The sequence below is a fragment of the Eumetopias jubatus genome, unplaced genomic scaffold (assembly GCF_037043125.1).
Source record: "Eumetopias jubatus isolate StellerSeaLion01/CBP00866 unplaced genomic scaffold, mEumJub1_p1.0 scaffold_15, whole genome shotgun sequence".
Classification (NCBI taxonomy): domain Eukaryota; kingdom Metazoa; phylum Chordata; class Mammalia; order Carnivora; family Otariidae; genus Eumetopias; species Eumetopias jubatus.
This window is the reverse complement of record NW_028274821.1, coordinates 179,527-201,834: the sequence shown is the minus strand read 5'-3', so window position 1 is coordinate 201,834 and position 22,308 is coordinate 179,527. Positions and strand designations below refer to the sequence as shown.

General features: G+C 39.1%; 1 protein-coding gene across 1 annotated transcript in view; it reads right to left on the bottom strand.

The window, feature by feature from the left end:
* Positions 1-22,308, bottom strand: part of SLC71A2 (solute carrier family 71 member 2) — a 71,264-nt gene that overhangs the window by 32,138 nt on the left and 16,818 nt on the right. The window contains exon 2 of the mRNA XM_028093054.2: positions 8,469-8,564. Coding sequence (XP_027948855.1) covers positions 8,469-8,564 — 96 coding nt within the window. The remainder of the gene's footprint in view (positions 1-8,468; positions 8,565-22,308) is intronic.

Sequence of the window (22,308 nt, the reverse complement as noted above, 5' to 3'; positions counted from 1 at the left end):
ACTTATGGACTCCACCTAATGAGATACAAAAAAATGTACTTCCAGAAGGAAAATAATCTAGACTAAGATGTGAGATGCAACATGAAATAAACAGCAAAGAAAATGGTCAATATAAATGAACAGTGATGCACCCAAAAAAATGATGTGTCCTGGAGGTTTTATTTTTATTTTTATTTTTTTTAAAGATTTTATTTATTTATTTGAGAGAGAGAGAGAGATAGCACGAGAGGGAAGAGGGTCAGAGGGAGAAGCAGACCCCCCTGCCGAGCAGGGAGCCCAACGTGGGACTCGATCCCGGGACTCCGGGATCATGACCTGAGCCGAAGGCAGTCGCCTAACCAACTGAGCCACCCAGGCGCCCTGGAGGTTTTATTTTTAATTGTGTGGAATTAGAAGACTTAATGACATTAGAATAAACGAGGTAACTAAATGAAGTGTTTACATTCCTTCACCTCACTCGTGCTGACACTGCTGTCCTGGATGAGGGTGAAGATATTGACATTAGACTTCAGTAAGTTTGCATGGAATGCTATGAAAGTAAAATGCATTCACAGAAATCATTTCCAACCTTTCCCTTAACAAGATTATTCTTAAGGTTTAGAAAAGGTTTGTCATCTCAGCTAGCGGCATTTGAACTCTACCTATTTATAATGGAAAAATAAGAAAGTAGATAAGGGACAGCAAATATCACATGTTAAAAATCTTTAGAGTTCTCAGAAAATTCTCAAAAATAACACACTTCATAGGATACAGAGATATAAAACTTTTCTTTAAAGAAAATGGAATGAAAATCACTATCAGAACTACTTAACAGTTTCATTTGTTACATGCATCATATGGTGAAACAGCAAAACACAGGAAAGTCAGTATATTTTTTAAAATGTTTCTCTAATCCTGGGTGTGCCACTGGGTGTGGGTATCTACTGTCTCACAACCCTCTGTTCTCCCCTTACATATTCTGTCAAACTGAGGCTGAGAGCATACAGACATTTCTCAGACTCCCTGTGTATACAGGCTTTCTCACAGTTTCTGCTGGGGGAAACAGAAGGTGGAGAAGTTCCTGTGAATACTACACCAACCCCAGGGCTGCCTGTTTGCTGTCAAAGGGGCACCGGCACCGATCCTCCACTGCCTCCGGCTCTGTCCTCTGACCTCCCCTAAAACAACTCTACCCTCAAAACGACCCAAACATGCATTCACTTGTGCAGATGATGCAATCCAGAAACAGGAGACAACCACTTAAGTCTGGCAAAACCATCTGCATGTATAAACAATGGAGTATGCATTTACTGGGCTGTACATTAAACTGAAGAGATCTAATGGGATGCCTGGCTATGTGAGGGACCATTTCTGGGCAACAGTGCCACGATGCAGGAAGTTCCTCTAAGAATTTTCGATCTGTACTTTTCAAAATTCTTCTTCATTTTCCTAATGGGGGGGGAGTGGAGAAGAAAGCAGTTAAATCTTATTGGATAAATAAGTCAATAAAAAAAAGCCAAGTCTTCATAAAATAAAGCAGCTGTAAACAAAACCGCAATATTCTACCCATTTTATGATAAATTAAAAAAAATTAAATACAGTATATAATTTAACCTAACGATAAAAAGTTTATTAAACATTTCTGATAGAAATCTAAGCTTTCATTTTTAACATCTTCCTATATAAAATAAAACTTAAGGAAGATATTGCCTTTATTCTTCAGGACTATTGTAAGCATTAAATATAATGGTATTTCCTTTTTTTAAAAAAAAATTATTTATTTATTTGGCAGAAAGAGAGAGAACACAAACAGGGGAAGCAGCAGAGGGAGAAGCAGATTCCCCACTGAGCAAGGAGCCTGATGTGGGGCTCGATCCCAGGGCCCCGGAATCATGACCTGAGCTGAAGGCAGCCGCTTAACCGACTGAGCCGCCCAGGCGCCCCTGTAATAGTATTTCCTAATAACTGAAAGTTTAGAGAGTTGAACTGACTTCTAGTACAATGAAGCTAATAACCGCGTATGTATGTTTATATGCTTACACATTACACACACACACACAGCTCTATTTCTGTTACTTCTACCTAAAATTCCACTGATGGGAAACTAAATTTACAGTGTTCTTGAGAAGCTAAGAATAGTGAGGGACTTCTGGATGATACACAGCAGACAGGAAACCCTGAAAGAGTTGAAGCAACAATAACATGTGAAAGTGGGGTAAAAAAAAGATCTTTGAAAACGTAAATTTCCCAGAGTCCAGGAAAAAAAACTAAAACAAAAAAAAAAAAACCAAGATTCAGCACTGGAGGAGGAAAAACATCCATAGTTGAAGAGGTTTTTAAACGGTTATAAAATGAGCTGCTGGTATCTTGCTCTCAAGGCTGCTGACCTCCGTATCTGTGCCCAACATAAGGATCAGACAGCATAGTTCTCTGAACTGACATTACTAAATGGGATACCTGCAGAACCAAATGGATAGGATTAAAAAATGGTAATGCCCCAGGTTCCTTATGTTTGCCAAGAGTAGCATAAAGCCCTACAATCACACAATAAACTAATTCATCATTATAGAGGGATCTCTGAACAACCACACTGTCATAAATCAAGAGCTCCTACAAGCAGTGCTTGCATTCAATTCTGAGGAACAGGCCTGTCCACCGGGGCAGTACTCCAACTACCAGAGGTGTCTAGGGCACAGGTGGCAAATTGGCAAGCTGATACTCTTTCTGACTTGTATTTGTGTTTTTCAAAGTGTGATAATTGTCACTGTGTAAATTTTAGGAAAAATCATACTCCGTATGATTTTCTAGCATGTCACAGGAACTCAGAAGATTTCAAAACATGGGGCTTCAACTGCCACATCACTGATTAGCTGAGTAAGCAGACAGTGGCTGCTGCAGCTGAAGGAGCATGTATTCCAACTACAACATTCCAACACCACTTCTGACATTTACATTACTTGCCTAGCCCCAGAAGACATTTGTTTTCACCATCTCTGATCTACCCCTCATTTGTAAATATAAGCATGTATAAAATTCAGTAACAATTCTGAAAATACTGAAAGGCACAAAAAGAACACAAATAGAAAAAGATAATCTGCCTCACTGCCAAATAACTAAATTATGGTAGGAAACAGAAGAAAGTTTTAAAATAAGTAAGTGCCGGGCGCCTGGGTGGCTCAGTCATTAAGCGTTGCCTTGGGCTCAGGTCATGATCCTGGAGTCCTGGGATCGAGTCCCACATTGGGCTCCCTGCTCAGGAGGAAGCCTGCTTCTCCCTCTCCCACTCCCCCTGCTTGTGTTCCTGCTTTCGCTCTCTCTCTGTCAAATAAATAAATATAATCTTAAAAAAAATTTTTTTAATAAAATAAAATAAGTGTCCTCCAAGTCATTCCAAAAAATGCTATGCACATTAAAAACAATGTGCTGCACAGGGACCTGCACCAAAGCAAAACAAGTAAAAAAAAGTCTTCAAGAACTGATTATAGGAGAAAGCACAGAAATACAGAAAAGGAAGAACATCAGAATGGATAAGTATCAGGGTAAATACTGACTGTATAAAATAATACAATGTACTGTAGTGTTTAAAAAAATACAGAATTTAGCTGCACAACAATAACGTAAAAAGTGGAAGAGAAATACATCTCTCTTGAAGGATGCCAGAACAGGTAGACAAAAGACATCAGTGAATATATAAAAGACATCAAACATAATTAACAAATTTAACATACTTACCACATAGACAATACTACTCCAGGGAATACTTGTTCTTTTCAGATCATATGGAAAATTTATCAGAATTAACCATACGCAAGTATACAAAACAAGCTTCAACAAATTTTGAAGAACTGAAATAATTCATAATATGATCTCTGATAATACAATCTAGAAAAGTCCCCAAATGTTTAGAAATTAAGATAATAGACATGCAACAATCTATGACCATAGGGAATATAGTCATTAAGACTGTAAAAACTCTGTATGGTGACAGATGGTAACTATCACGGTGAGCACTATGTAATGTGTAGAACTGTCAAATCACTATGTTGTACACCTGAAACTAATATATCATACTGTACTTCAATTAAAAATAAAAATAAAAGAAACTGTCCCCCCCCCACGGGAATATTATTCAGCCATTAAAAAGGAAGGAAATTCTGCCACTTGAGACAACATTAATGGACCCTGAGGGCATTTCGCTAAGAGAAATAAGTCAAACAGAAAAAGACTGATATCATATTATCTCATTTATATGTGGAAGCAAACAAAACACAGAGAACAGACTGGTGGTTGCCAGAGGCAGGGGATGGTGGGTGAAATGGGTGAAGGGGATGAAAAGTACAAGCTTCTAGTTATAAATATATATCAGAACTAAGTGAGTGGGATTTATGCAAGGGTGGCCTAATATTCAAAAATCAGTACTAACTGGGCACCTGGGTGGCTCGGTCGGTTACATGTCTGCCTTCGGCTCGGGTCATGATCCCAGAATCCTGGGATCCAGCTCTGCATCGGGCTCCCTGCTCAGCGGGGAGCCTGCTTCTCCCTCTACCCCCCTTCCTGTAATCTCTCTCTCTCTCTCTCTCAAATAAACAAAATCTTTCAATTAAAAAAATCAATATAACTGGCCACATTACTCAAATAAAGGAAAAATCTAATTGTTATCTAGTTACATGCAGAAAATTCATTTGATAAAATTTAACACCTAATTAGTTAACTGTAAGCAGAAGAGGAATAGAGGGGAATTTCCCTTCTCTGACAATGAGTATCTACAAAAACATATCTATAGCAAATAACATACTTAGTGGTGAGTTTTAAATTTTGAATCACTTTCCAACAGAAATCATCTATGAGATAAGGATGCCTACTATGATCGTCTCTATTCAACACTGTACTGAATGTCACAGCAATGCAGTAAGAAAAAGAAAAAGAAAAAGGACTGGAAGATTTAAAAACTAACAAAATATATGAACGTGTATGCAAAAATCTGCAGATAAACACAGGATTAGTAAGTGAATTCAGCAAAATCACTAGACACAAGGTCAAAACACAAATTGTTTCATGTACCAGTAAGACAGAAAATTAAATCTTTACCCATCCCCATGAATACCCTAGCCAGCTAAGCACCAAGCGTTCAGGGACTGACTGGGAACTTGCCACCAGTCTTGGCACCCTGGCTGTGTAAGTTAACAGCCCCAAGGCCCTGAAATGCAAACTAAGACCTAGTCAGAAAAGCAGCAATGGGATGGGAATGACTATAAGCAGGGCCAAGTCCATATTTCCAATGGGAATGGCATCTCTCTGCCTCATTTATCCCAGCAATTAGAGCCTCCATTTTTTATTGCATCTCATTAATAGACCTTTTTATTTTGCCTTAATTAGATTTTAGTTCTTTTACCTCTCCAGAAAGGGATTCTGTAGTATCTTCTATGCTTATTTCAAGCCCAGCTAGTATCTTTATAATCGTTATTCTAAACTCTAGTTCTGACATCTTACTTATATCCATACCGATTAGGTCTCTGGCTGTCAGTACCCTCTCTTGTTCTTTTTTGAGCTGAGTTTTTGTCTTGTCATTCTTGCAGAACGTGGTCACTTTTCTATTTGTAGAATTGCAGCAATTCTTTTCTTAGATCTCTGGATGAGTTTACAGGTGTTCAGAATGATTTGATAGCAATCTAGCTGAATTCCTGGGACCTGACAAAACTAAGGTCTCCTACTTCTCCGCCATCCTGGAAAGTCTCCAATTCTGTACTACTTCAAACAGAGCTCTTCTAATGAGTGCTAGGATGCAGGCAGTCAGACTGGACAAAATACTAATATGCGGGTACCGTTCTGTATCTCCAAATCCTTACTTCAGACTATTTTTCTCACCTGATGGAAAGAGGACAGAGTGCTGTCCACTAGTTACGGCATGGAAAAAAAAAACCCACACATGAACCATCATCCTAATAGTTACACCAGAGTGGGCGATAGATGCAGGATGCCAAGAACTAGTTAACTGACGACAGTAAACCCCAACACCAAGGAAGAGGATCAACGAAGTCCTGCTGTAATAAACAAACCCTCATTCTGTCCCTTCCTCATCAAACAACCTAACATTATCAGTTCTCTGTACAACCAGAAAAGGCAGAAAGTAGAGGGGATATGCCAGAGAAAATCTCCCCCCCACCCCCCATAAAGAAGGTGAAAGGAACCAGCCCTGCCACGTCAGAACAGAAACAGAGGTAGCAAACTGTGATGTAAAGGCTAAGGGAGATAGGACAGTAAAGGACATTTAGCTTAATTTAGTAACACCAAGAGCTCAGAAAAGAGAGAATGAACCCATCTATTAACTCAGCAACACTTTTTCTATGATGGTATAGTGTGTCAGAGTGATGTAGCAACCCTGTACTCCTCACATGTTTATTTTAACCAAATCTTTGAAAGCAGCAAAACTGCTCAGAAACTGCAAAGAGAAAATAAAACAGCATTTTAGCTGGCTTCTAAGGTTGCATTCCAGGGTCTAACGAGGACAAAGAATGCCTAGGAAAATTATCTGCATTGGGCAGTAAGAAGAAAGGCACATCAGTCTTTGGATGCATATTAAAATTAATTAGCTAATTAATTAAAATTAAAAGAGATCTGACAATCTGGTCTAGGGCCAGAAAGGTCCCCAAAGATTTTAACTGTCTGGAAGGTGGTTTTAGAATTTCTTTCTTTTTTTTTTTTTTTTTATTTATTTGAGAATGAAAGCACGAGAGGGAAGAGGGTCAGAGGGAGAAGCAGACTCCCTGCCGAGCAGGAAGCCCGATGTGGGACTCGATCCCTGGACTCCAGGATCATGACCTGAGCCGAAGGCAGTCGCTTAACCAACTGAGCCACCCAGGCGCCCTTAGAATTTCTAACAAGGCCTCAAAAATATTAAAGTATTCTTCACTTTGAATTCTTACTAGAGCATGATTATAGGATTAACTCTATATTGAGAAACCTGCTGAACCACTACAGCGGATTTCTGGTTGTCTTAGAAAAATACTATTTAAACTATTTAAAACGCTTAACACATGGGGGCTGGGGGGGACATGGACATGGACATGGACAGAGTGAGAGAGCCTAGACCAAAAATTAAGTAACATAGTTCCTTACAATGAGTAGCCTGTTGTGTCTATATTCATACTGAAAACAGGTCTCAGAGAAACAATCCCTCAAGGACACAACACGTGTGCCTACAATGCATATACTTGTTATTCAAAGAAAATATCTATTGAGCACCAGCTGTGTCATAGGTAGCCCAAACAGTGGTGAACACAGCAGGCTCATGAAACTTAAAACGGGGACCACTTACCCCCATTAACTAATAACCAATTACCTTCTGTAGTAAAGCATTAGGAAGGAAAAGGTAGTATAATGAGAAAGAATAAAATAGAGGTTTAAAAACACAGGCAATCCTTTAGGCTGACTGTTCCATTCAAGCTGTCATTTTAATTAAATCAAATTTTATTTTAAATGCACCAGAAGAATTAAACATAGCAAAGTCTTATGTATGGCTAATAGCCACCCTTTAAAGATCCCTGTTTTCTAAAGCTAATTTGGAACCAAAGTTTATCTGTATCCAAAGGGATTCTCTGGTAAAGCAAAATGGTGACTGGGAAGAGTTAACCACCAATGATTTTTAAGACAACTGAAATGTAAGGCCAATTTAAAAATATCTTTTTCTTCAATTTTAAAATATTTTTATTAGAATTGTTAGTGATTGGGGTGCACCTGGGTGGCTCAGTCGAGTAAGTGTTTGACTCTTGATTTTGGCTCAGGTCATGATCTCAGGGTCCTGAAATTGAGCCCTCTGTCGGGCTCTGTCCTCAGTCCACTTGGGATTCTCTCGCTCTCTGTTCCTCCCCCTGCTTGCGCACACACGTGCATGTGCACTTTCTCAAATAAAATCTTTTTTTAAAAAAATAAAATAGTAATTAAGCACCCAAAATCTACATGCCAACGCTTTCTTAGGCATTTCCCTTCCCTCTAACCACAACACATATCAAATATCCAGGTTCTGGCTAAGAAATTCAGTACAGCCTCTGCAAAGAAGTGGCTATAGCGAGTAAGCTACCAAATAGGGCAATGATCACTGTTACAAGGTACTTACCAATCTATTTCCTATGTTCTTAGTCAAAGGCCATTACATCCATACAAAGTAAGTTACAAAGTTCAACAAAACTGCAATAATTTCCCCTGTGCATCTTCACAGTCTTCCTAAATACCTACAGTCCACTAACAGCACTTCCAGGATTCTGGCTCAGTGGGAGTGCCTTGCTACCCAAGAATATTTAACGTGCAGCCCAGGTGTTTTGTTGCAGGTAGTTCTTAGTCTACACAGTGGAAACAACACAGTGGAATAAGCAGTCTTAAATCACTGTCAAGAGATTCTCTCAAACACATACCTAAACATTTGGCCCTGGGCATATATGCTTAAGAACCTCTGTTTTGCTTTCATAAACAAGGACCTGTTCAGCAATACTTACAGTTAACATTGGAGTTGTCAACAAGCCCCACGCAAAGAATTCTAGGAAGATGACAATAGCAGCATGATACACACTTGGTCTGCCAAAGCCTTGTAGCTAAAAAAGGAAGAAAGTTATTATGAAAAATAGTAGACAGATAAAAGAAATCAATTTTGCTAAAATGGTATCTAACACACAAAATAAAGACTGTATAAAATAAGCTTAGGACCTACCTATATTATATACGATAAAACTTCATTCTGTGGCATCCCTGATTCCTTGCCTAATCACAGAAGGTGGCAAACTTATAAACTTTTTCACTTGTCCCATGACTGCAAATAACTGAGCTTTGGTTGAGAATCAACTGGGTCTTTAAGAGACTGAGGTTCCAAGATCTGACTATTCTGTCTCTTACTAATTATGTGTCCCTCAGCAACTTGGCCTTTCTAAGCCTGGTTTCTCTAGCTATGTAAAGAGAGAGGTGGGCATATGGGTCACTTGCTCAAAAGCTTCAGGGGCAGCACAGATGATTTAAATGGTGGGGGAGGAAGAACAATAAGGAAAACACAGCCCATACCAGGGGGTCAAAATCCAACTTTCTGTTTGTTACATTTTAAGACTGTATCTATTCTGCTAATTGTCTGCAGTTTATGACTTCTGGAGATAAACCTAAAATTCCCTTCAACTTAATGTTGATTCTATGACAACGCTTATTACAAGACTAGGCACCTTGCTACCACTTGGTAGTAACTGAAAGTGATGCTTGCAAAAGACTCTGTAAAGCCCTCACTATTCTTATGCTTATATTTTTAAGTCTTTAAAAGGTAGAAGTAAATCTACATTTCACTGGAATTTAATCGTGAGGAAACAATCAGACAAATCCAGACTGTGGGACATTCTACAAGATAACAGGCGTGCTCTCCTTAGAAATGCCAATGTCATAAAAGACGGAAGTAAAGGTCAGGAGACTCATACATGTCGAAGGATGCGAGAGTCACACAACAAAATGGGGGATCCTGGAGGAACAGGGAACAGAAGGGTAAAATATGAATACGGACTTTACAACAGATAACCATTTGGGAATTCTTGATGTCTGCGACTTACCGTCAAACGGTTTGGCAAAGCAACAAGAGCAAAAAAAACCAAAACGGTATGTACGTACTTCCTAAAGCAAACGTTAAAAAATGCTCACTGCTGAATTTAGATGAAGGGAATATTATTTTACTTTTAACTTTTTTTTGTAGTTTTGAAAATTTTCAAAGAGCCAAGAACAAATGTTATTAAAAATACAAACTCGTGAATTTCTAAATTTTTGCCATGTCCAATGAAAAGTACCTTTACATGCCATTAAATAAGACATTTGCAAAAACAGAAAGCATTTTATAAAGTTTAAAAAAAAATTTAAGCATCTAACAACTCACCCCCTCCAAACCAAAAGGCCTTTAACATAATCTTCCAAAAAGGACTAGTTTTCAATAGTCCTTTACCAACAAAATAGTGAATGGAAATGGCAGCAACTTTTCAGCCTCTGCCTGCGATCAAGCCTTCTGGGACCCTCTGCGTAAGTCGTTCTAGCCGCTAGAGACAGAAATTTTGCCATCACCCTTGGCTCTCCCCACACTGCCCTCCATCTACTCCTCTACCACCTCTTGCCCAGGTTATAGAGTAGCTTTCCACCCTTGCTCCTTCACCCACTGCACTGCAGCCACAGTGCCCCCCTTTAAATGTAAATCAGATCCCTGCAACCCCTCTGCTCCACCCTCGTAAGACTTCCAGGGCAGTCAGCCCCACACCCCACTAGTCCAAGAAGGTCCCACACCTCCCTAACCCCTTGTTCTGCTCTTACTGTTTTCTAGAGGATTTCCAACAAACTTTATGATTCATTTTTGTCTACTGCCCATGGAATGGTAATTTAAATGCTATGAAGGAAAGGATTTTTGTCTTTGTTCGATGATGTATCCAAACAGCCTTCTCTCACCCCACTATAGTAGTAAGCACTCTACAAAATCTGTGAGATGGAAGCAGGATCTCTTCTTCAGAGACTAACATTTTTTCTCTGATCTTTTAAACAGCAAAACCCAAAATGTAGAAAAATTTCTGAAGCAGATGGCCCAGTTTCTTCAACAAGGAAATGGTATGCGCAAAGAAAAAAAGAAAAAGGAGGGAGAACTATGTTAGTATATAGATTAAAAGAAATGTAAGAAATATTAACCAAAAGCAATACTCTGGGACTTTGGGGTTTGACTCAAACTATCTGGAAAAAAGACAATTCTGAAACAATCATGGAAATTTGAAAATGAACTGGATATTAGATGATACTAAAGAATTATACTCTTTGTAACTTAATGGTATTGAAGTAAGGTGTGTTTTTTAAAGATCCATATCTCTTAGAGATACACATTAGTGTATTTGTGAACTGACAGTATGTTTGGAATCTGTTTTAAAATCTACAGAAAAAAAACTAGAAGCAGTGGCAAAAATGAATTTTAAAAAAAGTGAACTAGCCTATATGCACTTACTAATAATTTCTAGTTATTTGGGTAAAAATTCCGATAGTCACCAACTCCACACTACAAAACAATTGCTTCTGAACACTGGGTGAGCATGTCAATAAATAGCCCAACTGTTGCTCTTGAATCATTTTATTTATTAAGCATCACGCATACAAGAATCTCAAAAACCCCTGAGAACAGCGCATAGGGAGCATAAGAAGGCAACTCTTATTTCTCATTTGCAGCTTCCTTGGTTTGGTGCTTTTGTAGGCAATAAAGTTCTATTTACGGAGACCACTAGGGTAGAGACCCATGTGGTGGCCATGCTGATTAAACATAAAAACAGATACACACTTTAATCTGTGTGATATATTTTAGGACATTATGCTATTTTAACACCTTACAAAAAAAAACAAAAACAAAAACCAGACAACCTGCATTTTGTTTATGTATTATATGCTCAGATATATCAATTAGAAGTTGTTTAACAAGCACCTCTTCTAAAATGCAAACACTTTCTTTTTCTCACCTCTACATAAATTACTTTAATTGAACTAACTGTTCCTAGCCAGTACCAGTGATACATGAGAGAAATGTACTATGACAGGCAGGCAGGCCTTGGTATGGTGGGAACTTAGTGTTGGCAACTGGATATAAGAAGGTGACAAAAATAAATCTGCCTTCCTTCCAATTCTTCCTAAGCTCTTGGTGGCCAGTATGCTGATGGAAAAAAAGGATCACAAGTTTCTCCCTTAAATTATCTGAGCTATCAGAAAAACTTTAACACAACCTAACCAATTATTTCCAGTTGAGCCTGATCTAGTGCAGCCTCTCTGGATCAGTTCAACGTCTCCTCTCTCCATCTGCCCCTCTATAGATCAGTACGGAACAACCTGAGATGTTTAGATGATAAGTATGTGGTGATGTCTTTATTCATTCATCTCTCCTACAGAGGACTGCAATGGCCTCCTAACTCTAACTTGACTTCTCTTCCCTTCCTTCTTCAAATCTTTCTTGATACCATACTCAGAGTGGTCATTCTAAAATACCTATGTTATCCTAGGACACCCGCAGAAGACTGCAAGACTGAGCTACGAGTTCTGAACCTCATTCCTGTGCACATAACCTTTTCACAGGATGACTGTGCTGCCTATGCCATCCCAAGGTAGATAGAGTCTATTTCTCCACTTCCCTGGATCTGGGCAGGCTTAACAACTCGACTCAAACCAACAGATGTCAGGTGAAGCGACAACATGGACTTCTGACGCTAGGCCTCCAGAGGTCTTCAAGACCACATGGAAATGCCTTCTTGGCACAGGAGGATGAAAGCATATTAAGTCCTCCCTATTCAGGCCACCTGGGCCAACCACTGAACAGCCGTGACCAGCTGCCTGACAGAGGAACAAGGCTGTCTTAGATCACCCAACTCCATCAAGCCTGCAGATGACTACGGAAGTGTGAGTAACTCCAAACAAATCCAGCGAAGAACCCCAAGCTGACCCTAGCCCAAAGAATTGTCATAAATGGTTGCTGTTTTGAAGACACTAAATTTGGGGGTAGTTTCTTATGTAGCAATCATTAAGTGATACAACCACCCCCCTTTGCCCTCATGATTAAGTTTAAACTCAAAACTTTCTTGATTTCCCTTTTGTAGTTCTCCAATCTCATCCCACAGTCCACATATAACCATGAAAATCAATAAAGGGAAACCACTCTAAAATGGAGCCAGAAGGCCTTCGCTCCAGGGTGCAAACTGATGATTTTCCTAGCATACTGAAGTTAGCTTGTAGGTGAATAAAAGACATGGTCCCCAGCATTCTGTTTAAAAGACTGTCTATGCATCGTAGGAAATATTGAAGCACTGAAATTTTCTTTTTCTAATTTGAGGAATTAACATTGTATTGCTTGAAAGGGAAAACAACTTCTAGACCCAGTCCTGTTAACCTAAGCTGACCATAATTCTCTCCCAAAGAGAAGTGACTAGAGGTTTAACATCACTCTGGCTATTCTGAACTGTAATACCCTTTAAAAATAAAAGGTACAAATAAACAGTTCAATAATAATAGTTGAAGATTTCCATATCCACTTCTAATAATGAACAGAACAATGAGAAGATCAACAAGGAAGGAAAGATTTTAGTAGCACTACACTAACTAGACCTAACAAACACCTACCTGAACACTCCAACTACAGCAGTACATTCTTCTCATGTGTACACAGAAATATCATAAAACAAGTCTAAATAAATTGAAAGGATTGAAATCGTATAAATTATGTTCTCTTGACCACAATGTAATGAAACTAGAAATCAATAACATAAAAAACATGGAAAACTCACAAATATGTAGATATTAAACAACATACACCTAAATAACCATAGGTCAAATAAGAAATCACAAGGAAGATCACAAAACTTTCAGATGAACAAAAATGAAAACACAACATATCAAAGCTTGTTGAATGCTGTTAAAGCAGTGCTTACAAGGAAGTTTTTAGCTGTAAATGCCTTATTATAAAAAAAAAAAATCTGCTATCGATAACCTAAGTTTTCACTGTAAGAAACTAGAAAAGCAAAACTAAAGCAAAGCAAGAAAAAGGAAAGAAACAATAAAGGCTTAGAGCAGAAATAAATGCAATACTGAATAAAAAAGCAACAAAAAATCATCCAACTATCAAAAAATTAACAAATCTTTAGTGAAACTGACCACAAAATATAGAGGGAAGTTTAAATTACTAGATCTGGAAACAAAAGTGAGGTTATAAAGGAGTATTATGAGCAACTGTAGGACAATGGATTGGATAAACTAGATGAAATGGACAAATATCTAGAAACACCCAATCTACTAAGACTGAATGATGAAGAAATAGAATACCTGAATATACCTAGAACTAGTAAGGGTATTGGGTCAGTGATCAAAAACCTCCCAACCAAGAAAAGCCCTGGCCCTCACAGCTTCAATGGTAAACTTTACCAAACATTTAAAGAATTAAAATCAATCACTCTCAATGAAGAGGAGGGAACACTTCCTAACACATTCTATGAAGAAAGCATTTACCTGTACCAAAGAAAAAGATACTACAAGAAAAGACAACTGCAGATTAATTTCCCTTATTCTAAGGACACAAAAATTCTTAACACGATACTAGCAAATTAAATTCAGCAGCCTATTAAAAGGGTTCTAATACCATGGCCCAGTGACCTTTATTCCTGGAATGTAAGAAAAATTCACATATGAAAATCAATCAATGGAACACATCACATTAAAATGAAAGGGGGAAAAACATATGACCATCTCCAACAATGCAGAAAAAGCATTTGACAAACAGCCTTTCATGATAAAAAATCTTAAAAAGGATAGAAGAAAACTACCTCAGTATGATAAATGGCACATATGAAAAATCCACACCTAACATCACAGTCAATAGTGAAAAGGCTGAAAAAACTTTTCCTTTAAGATCAGGAACAGGAAAAGGATGCCTGCTTTCAACACTTTTATACAACATAGTACTGGGAGTTCTAGCCACAATAATTACATAAGGAAAAAAAAGCATCCAAACTGGAAACGAAGAAGTAAAATCATTTCTGTTTGGGGATGCCATCATCTTACATATAGAAAACCCTAAAGGTTACAAAAAAAAAACACTTTAGAGCTAATAAATGAATTCAGCAAAATTGCAGGACCAAAAAAAAAAAAAAAACAAAAAACAACAAACAAAAAAAATGCAAATATCGGCTGCATTTTTTTTTTTAAGATTTTATTTATTTGACAGAGAGAGACACAGTGAGAGAGGGAACACCAGCAGGGGGAGTGGGAGAGGGAGAAGCAGGCTTCCCGCTGAGCAGAGAGCCCGAAACAGGGCTCGATCCCAGGACCCTGGGATCATGACCTGAGCCGAAGGCAGACGCTTAACGACTGAGCCACCCAGGAGGTCCTTTTTTTTTTTTTTTTTTTTAAGATTTTATTTATTTGACACAGAGACACAACAGGGAGAGAGGGAACACAAGCAGGGGGAGTGGGAGAGGGAGAAGCAGGCTTCCCACTGAGCAGGGAGCCCGACACGGGGCTCGATCCCAGGACCCTGGGATCGTGACCTGAGCTGAAGGCAGACGCTTAAAGACTGAGCCACCCAGGCGCCCTATCAGCTGCATTTTTTAAAAGATTTTATTTATTTATTTGAGAGAAAGACTGCATGAGCGAAGAAGGGGCGGGGGAGAAGGCTCCCTCCCTGCTCAGCAGGGAGCCTGACCCAGGGCTCAATCCCAGGACTCTGACATTATGACCTGAGCCTAAGGCAGCCACTTAACTGACTGAGCCACCCAGGCACCCCTCAGTTGCCCTAACAATGAACAATCCGAAAAGGAAATTACAAAAACAATTCCTTTCACAATAGCATCAAAAAGAATAAATTCTCAGGAAAAATGAACCAGGCAGGCAAAATACTTCAACACTGAAAACTACAAAACATTGCTGAAAGGAATTAAGAAGACCAAAAATAAACAGAAAGACACTCCATGTTCATGAATCAGGAAACTTAATGTTGTCTAGATGTGAGTAGCCCTAAAGGATCTATGGATTCAATGTCATTCCTACAAAAATCCCAATTCCATTTTTTGCAAAAACAGAAAAACCCATTCTAAAATTCATATGGGATCTCAAGGGACCCTGAAATAACAGCCAAAACAATCTTTAAAAAGAAGAAAACTGCAGTACTCACATTTCGTGCTTTCAAGGCATACAACAAAGTTCATCAAAACTGTGAGGTACCAGCATAAACCATCGGAATATAATAATAGAGAGTCCAGAAATAAATACTTGTATGATAGCCAAATGATTTGCAACAAGAGTGTGAAGACCATTCAATGGAGAAAGAATAGTCTCTTCAACACATGGTGCTGGGAACACTGGCTATTCATAATATGCAAAATAATAAAGCTGGACCTAACCTCACATCATGTACAAAAAATTAATTCAAAATGGATCAAAGCCTTAAATGTTAAAGCTAAAACTACAAACTCTTAGAAGACAACATAGGAAAATTTCCTGACATTGGATTTGACAATGCTTTCCCCAATGTCACCAAAAGAACAGGAGACAAAAGAAAAAAACAGATAATCTGATTAATCAAAAAGAAAACCTTTTGTGCATCAAGGGGCATTATCAACAGAGTGAAAAGGCAACCCACAGAATGGAAGAAAATATTTGCAAATCATATATCCAATGAGGATTACCCAGATTATATATTTAAAAAACTCCTACAATTCAAGAACCAAAAAACTAAACTGATTAAAAAATGGGCAAAGGACAAAAAAAACATATGAAAAGATGCTCCACATCACTTATCATTAGGAAAATGCAAAGTTAAACAACAAGGATAGTACCTCGTGCTCATTAGGATGGCTATGATTAAAAAGAAAAAATATTTAAAAACCTGAAAAAAGCAAGTGTTGTCAAGGATGTAGAGAAACTGGAACCCTTGTGCACTGTTGGTGGTACTGTAAATGGTATAGCCAATGTGAAAAACAGCCTGGCGGTTCCTAAAAAATTAAAAATAGAATTACCAAATATCCAGTAATTCCACTTCTGGGTACATATCCAAAAGAACTGAAACCAGGATCTCAAAGAGATATTTGTACACCCATGTTGATATCATCGTTATTTATAGCAGCCAAAAGGTGGAAGCCATCCAAATGTCCACTGACAGATAAATTTATAAACAAAATATAGTATGTGCAGACAATGGACTATTATTCAGCCATGAAAAGGAAGGAATTCTGATAAGCGCTACAACTTGGCTAAATCTTGATGACATCATGCTAAGTCAAATAAGCCAGTCACATAAGGACAGATACTGCATGATTCTGTTATATGAGATTCAAAGAGACAGAAAGTAGAATGGTGGTCGTCTGGGGATAGAGAGAAAGGGAAACAATGAATTATTTTTTAATGAGTTCAGTTTCAAATGATGAAAAGTTCTGGAGATGGACAATGGTAATGGTTGCACAACAATGTTAATGTACTCAAATGCCACTGAACTGTACACTTAAAAATGCCTAAATTGGTGAATTTTGTGTTATGTATATTTTACCACAATTAAAAAAAAAAAGGAACTCAAAATAGATCACAGAGCTAAAAGTAGGTCCGTTGGTTTCACAATGAGTTTGTATATAGAGCACTAATGTCACTATCCATGTAAGAAAAAGTTGATATGTTGGGACTCCATTAACATTAAAAACTTACTCTCTGTGAAAAACACTGCTGAAAGAACAAAAAGACAAGCCATAGAGTCGAAGAAATTATTTGCAAACTCATACCTGATAAGGGACTTGAATCAAGAGCTCTTACAACTCACTTATAAAATAACAAGTAACCCAATTTAAAAACGGGCAAAGGACTTGCACAAACATTGCTTGAAAGAAGATATACAGGGGCGGGGCGCCTGGGTGGCTCAGTCGTTAAGCGTCTGTCTTCGGCTCAGGTCATGATTCCAAGGTCCTGGGCTTGAGCCCAGCATCAGGCTCCCTGCTCAGCCAGGAGCCTGCTTCTCCCTCTCCCACTCCCCCTGCTTGTATTCCCTCTCTAGCTGTCTCTCTCTCTGTCAAATAAATAAAATCTTAAAAAAAAAAAAAAAGAAAGAACATAAACAAGTGATCAATAAACACATGAAAAGATGTTCAACATCATTAGCCACCAGGGAAATGAATATCAAAACCAATGATGTACCACCACAGTGATGTACCACTTCAGAACCACTAGAATGGGTGTAATAAAAAAAAATAATAACAAGCATTGATGAGGAATTAAATTGGAGCCCTCATACAGAACTGTTGGGAATTTAAAATGGTACAACCACTGTGGAAAATAGTTTGGGAGTTCCTCAAAATGTTCAACAGTTACCATATAATTATCAGCAACTGTACTCCAATACCCAAGACAACTGAAAATATACGTTCATACAGAAACTTGTAAACAAATGTTCATACAACATTATTCACAGTAACCAAGTGTGGAAACAACCCCAATGTCTACCAACCGATTGAATAAATAAACAATAAGTGGTATATCCATACAATGCAGTATTATTCAGCTATAAAAAGGAATAAAGTATAAACTCATGCTACAACATGGAGGAACTTTGAAAACATAATGCTAAGTGAGAAAAGCCAAGAGGAAAAGCAACAACATATAGTATGATTCCATTTAAGTGAAATGCCCAGACTACACAATTCCAGAGGGAGGGAGGGAGCAGCTCAGTGGTCGCCAAGGCTTGAGAGCAGGGGAAAATGAAGAATGACTGCTAATGGGTACTGGGTTTCATTTTGGGGAGACAAAAATGTTCTGACAGTGGTGATGGCTGCATAAACTTCTGAATATACTAAAAATTGTACATTGGAATACAGTCAATTTTATGTGAGTATATCTCAATAAAAAAATGCAATGGTAAAAAAAGAGATGAGAGAAAGATACACAAAGAGGCTGACTCTGGGGGAGGAGAGGAAAGATGGCAGAGGAGTAGGGGACCCTATTTCAACTGGTCCCCGGAACTGAGCTGGATAGCTACCAGACCACTCTGAGCACCCACGAAACCAGCCGGAGATGTAAGAAGATCTGGATCCCTAAAAACAGAATATCGCAGGCGGTTGGCTTCAAGGTACGAAGCGGAGAGCCGTGATTCTGCGGGCAAATATTGGAGAATAAACAGCAGTGGCTGGGGTATCCTACACCGCCGGTGAGCAACAGCCTCGCGCGCTGGGGACCGGGCACAGGCTCACAGACCTGTAGCGGCGGGGAAAGGACTTTAGGGCAGCCCCTGAGGCGGAAACCCGGAGCGGCTGGCAGTTTTAGAAGCACAAAGGGCAGAAACGTGCCCCGACCTGGAGGCAGGACTGGGAGCTCTGCGGAGGGGCACACAACCCAGGACTGCAGTTTATAGCAGCAGGGACAGAAACGGAGACAGTGTGGCCTGGAGAGCTCACTGAAGAACAGACTGCAATCTCTCTGCTCTGAGGCAGAGGGTTGGAAACAGTCTCTTCTGCTCTGACTCCTGGAAGAGACGGGGAGAGCCGCCAGAGAACAAAAGCCCCAAAAACTGATTCCCACTGAGCCCATCACCCCCCACAGACGGGCAGGGCAACTCCGCCCAAACGGGGTTGCCTGAATAACAGCTCGGCAGGCCCTTCCCCCAGAAGACAGGCTGGGAAAACAAGAGGCCAGCAACCCTAAGGTCCCAAGAAAACAGGTGCATCTTGCTTGGGTTCTGGTCAATAATTTGGACTCTATACCTTCCCTCAACCACCCATCGACAGAATGAGTAGGAGGAGAAACCCCCAAAACAGAAAAGACTCAGAGATCATGACTTATGCTGCAGATTTACAAACGGATGCAGATATAACCAAGATGTCGGAGATGGAATTCAGACTAGCAATTTTGAAGACAATAGCAAGAATGGAGAAATCAATTAATGACAACATAGAGTCTCTAAGGGCAGAAATGAAAGCTGAATTGGCAGAACTTAAAAATGCTATCAATGAGATCCAATCCAATCTAGATAATCTAACAGCTAGGGTAACTGAGGCAGAAAAACAAATAAGCGACCTGGAAGACAATATAATAGATAAAAAGGGAAGAGAGCAGGCCAGGGAAAACAACTCAGAATCCATGAAAATAGAATCAGAGAAATAAGTGACACCATGAAGCATTCCAGTGTCAGAATAATTGGAATCCCGGAGGAAGTGGAGAGAGAGAGACTAGAAGATGTACTTGAGCAAATTGTAGCTGAGAACTTCCCTAATCTGGAGAATGAAACAAACATTCCTGTCCTAGAGGCAGAGAGGACCCCTCCCAAGATCAAGGAAAACAGGCCAACACCCCAGCATGTAATAGTAAAACCTGCAAATTTTAGAGCCAAGGAAACCATCTTCAGGGCAGTTAGGGGGAAGAGATTCCTTACGTACAGAGGGAGTAACATCAGAATAACGTCAGACCTATCCACAGAGACCTGGCAAGCCAGAAAGGCCTGGCAAGACATATTCAGGGTACTAAACAAGAACTGCAGCCAAGAATACTTATCTGACAAGGCTGTCATTTGAATGGATGGAGAGATGCAGGGCTTCCACGACCGACAGAAACTGAAAGAATATGTGAGCACTAAACTGGCCCTGCAAGAAATATTAAGGGGGGTTCTATAAAAGGAGAAAGACCCCAAGAGTGATATACAACAGAAATTTACAGGGACAATCTATAAAAACAATGTCCTCACAGGCAACATGATGAAAATTAGTTCGTATCTTTCCATAATCACTCTCAACGTGAATGGCCTAAACGCTCCCATAAAATGGCACAGGGTTGCAGATTGGATAAAAATCAGGACCCATCCATATGCTGCCTACAAGAGACTCATTTTGAACCTAAAGATACATCCAGACTGAAAGTGAAGGGATGGAGATCCATCTTCCATGCCAGCGGACCTCAAAAGAAAGCTGGGGTAGCAATTCTTGTATCAGACAAATTATATTTTAAACTAAAGTCTGCAATTAGAGACACAGAAGGACACTATATCATTCTTAAAGGCTCTATCCAACAAGAAGATCTAACAATTGTAAATATCTATGCCCCCAACATGGGAGCAGCCATCTATGTAAGCCAACTATTAACCAAAATAAAAAGTCATATTGATAACGATACGTTAATTGTAGGAGACCTCAATACTCCACTCTCAGCAATGGACAGATCATCTAAGCAGAAAATCAAAAGGGAAACAAGAGCTTTGAATGATACACTGGACCAGATGTATCTCATATATTTACAGGACATTCCACCCTAAAACAACAGAATACTCATTCTTCTTGAGCGCACATCGAACTTTCTCTGGAATAGACCACATACTGGCTCACAAATCAGGTCTCAACCGATACCAAAAGATTGAGATTATTCCCTGCATATTCTCAGAGCATAATGCTTTAAAACTGGAACTCAATCACAAGAAAAAAATTGGCAGAAATTCAAACACTTGGAGGCTAAAGAGCACTCTGTTCAAGAATGTTTGGGTCAACCAGGAAATCAAAGAACTTACACAATTCATGGAAATCAATGAGAACGAAAACACATCAATCCAAAACCTATGGGATACTGCAAAGGCAGTCCTAAGGGGGAAATAATAGCCATCCAAGCCTCCCTCAAAAAAATAAAAAAATCCCGAATTCACCCACTAACTCTACACCTTAAAGAACTAGAGAAAAAACAACAAATGATGCCTAAGCCACGCTTTAGAAAAGAAATAATGAAGATCAGAGCAGAGATCAAATGAATTAGAAACCAGAAACACAGATCAAATCAACGAAACTAGGAGGTGCCACTATTGTTCAACATAGAACTACAAGTCCTGGCAACAGCAATCAGACAACAAAAAGAAATAAAAGGTATTCAAACTGGCAAAGAAGAAGTCAAATTCTCTCTTTTCACAGACGACATGATACTTTATGTGGAAAACCCAAAAGACTCCACCCCCAAATTACCAGAACTCATACAGCAATTCAGTAATGTGGCAGGATACAAAATCAATGCACAGAAATCAGTTGCTTTCTTATACACTAACAAGAGAACTGCAGAAAGAGAAATTAGAGAAACGATTCCATTTACAACAGCACCAAAAACCGTAAGATACCTCGGAATAAACCTAACCAAAGAGGTAAAGGATCTATACTCTAGGAACTACAGAACACTCACGAAAGAAATTGAAGAAGACATAAAAAGATGGAAAAATATTCCATGCTCATAGATCGGAAGAATAAACATTGTTAAAATGTCTATGCTACCCAGAGCCATCTATACCTTCAACGCCAACCCGATCAAAATTCCAATGACATTTTTCAAAGTGCTGGAACAAACAATCCTAAAATTTGTATGGAATCAGAAAAGACCCCAAATCGCCAAGGAAATGTTGAAAAAGAAAAACAAAGCTGGGGGCATCACGTTGCCCGATTTCAAGCTATATTACAAAGCTGTGATCACCAAGACAGCATGCCACTGGCACAAAAACAGACATAAAGACCAATGGAACAGAATAGAGAACCCAGATATGGACCCTCAACTCTATGGTCAAATAATCTTAGAAAAAGCTGGAAAAAACATGCAATGGAAAAAAGACAGTCTCTTCAATAAATGGTGCTGGGAAAATTGGACAGCCACATGCAGAAGAATGAAACCTGACCATTCTCTAACACCACACACAAAGATAAACTCAAAGTGGATGAAAGACCTCAATGTGAGGCAGGAATCCAGCAAAACCCTAGAGGAGAACATAGGCAGTAACCTCTTTGACATCACCCACAGCAACTTCTGTCAAGATACATCTCCAAAAGCTAGTGAAAC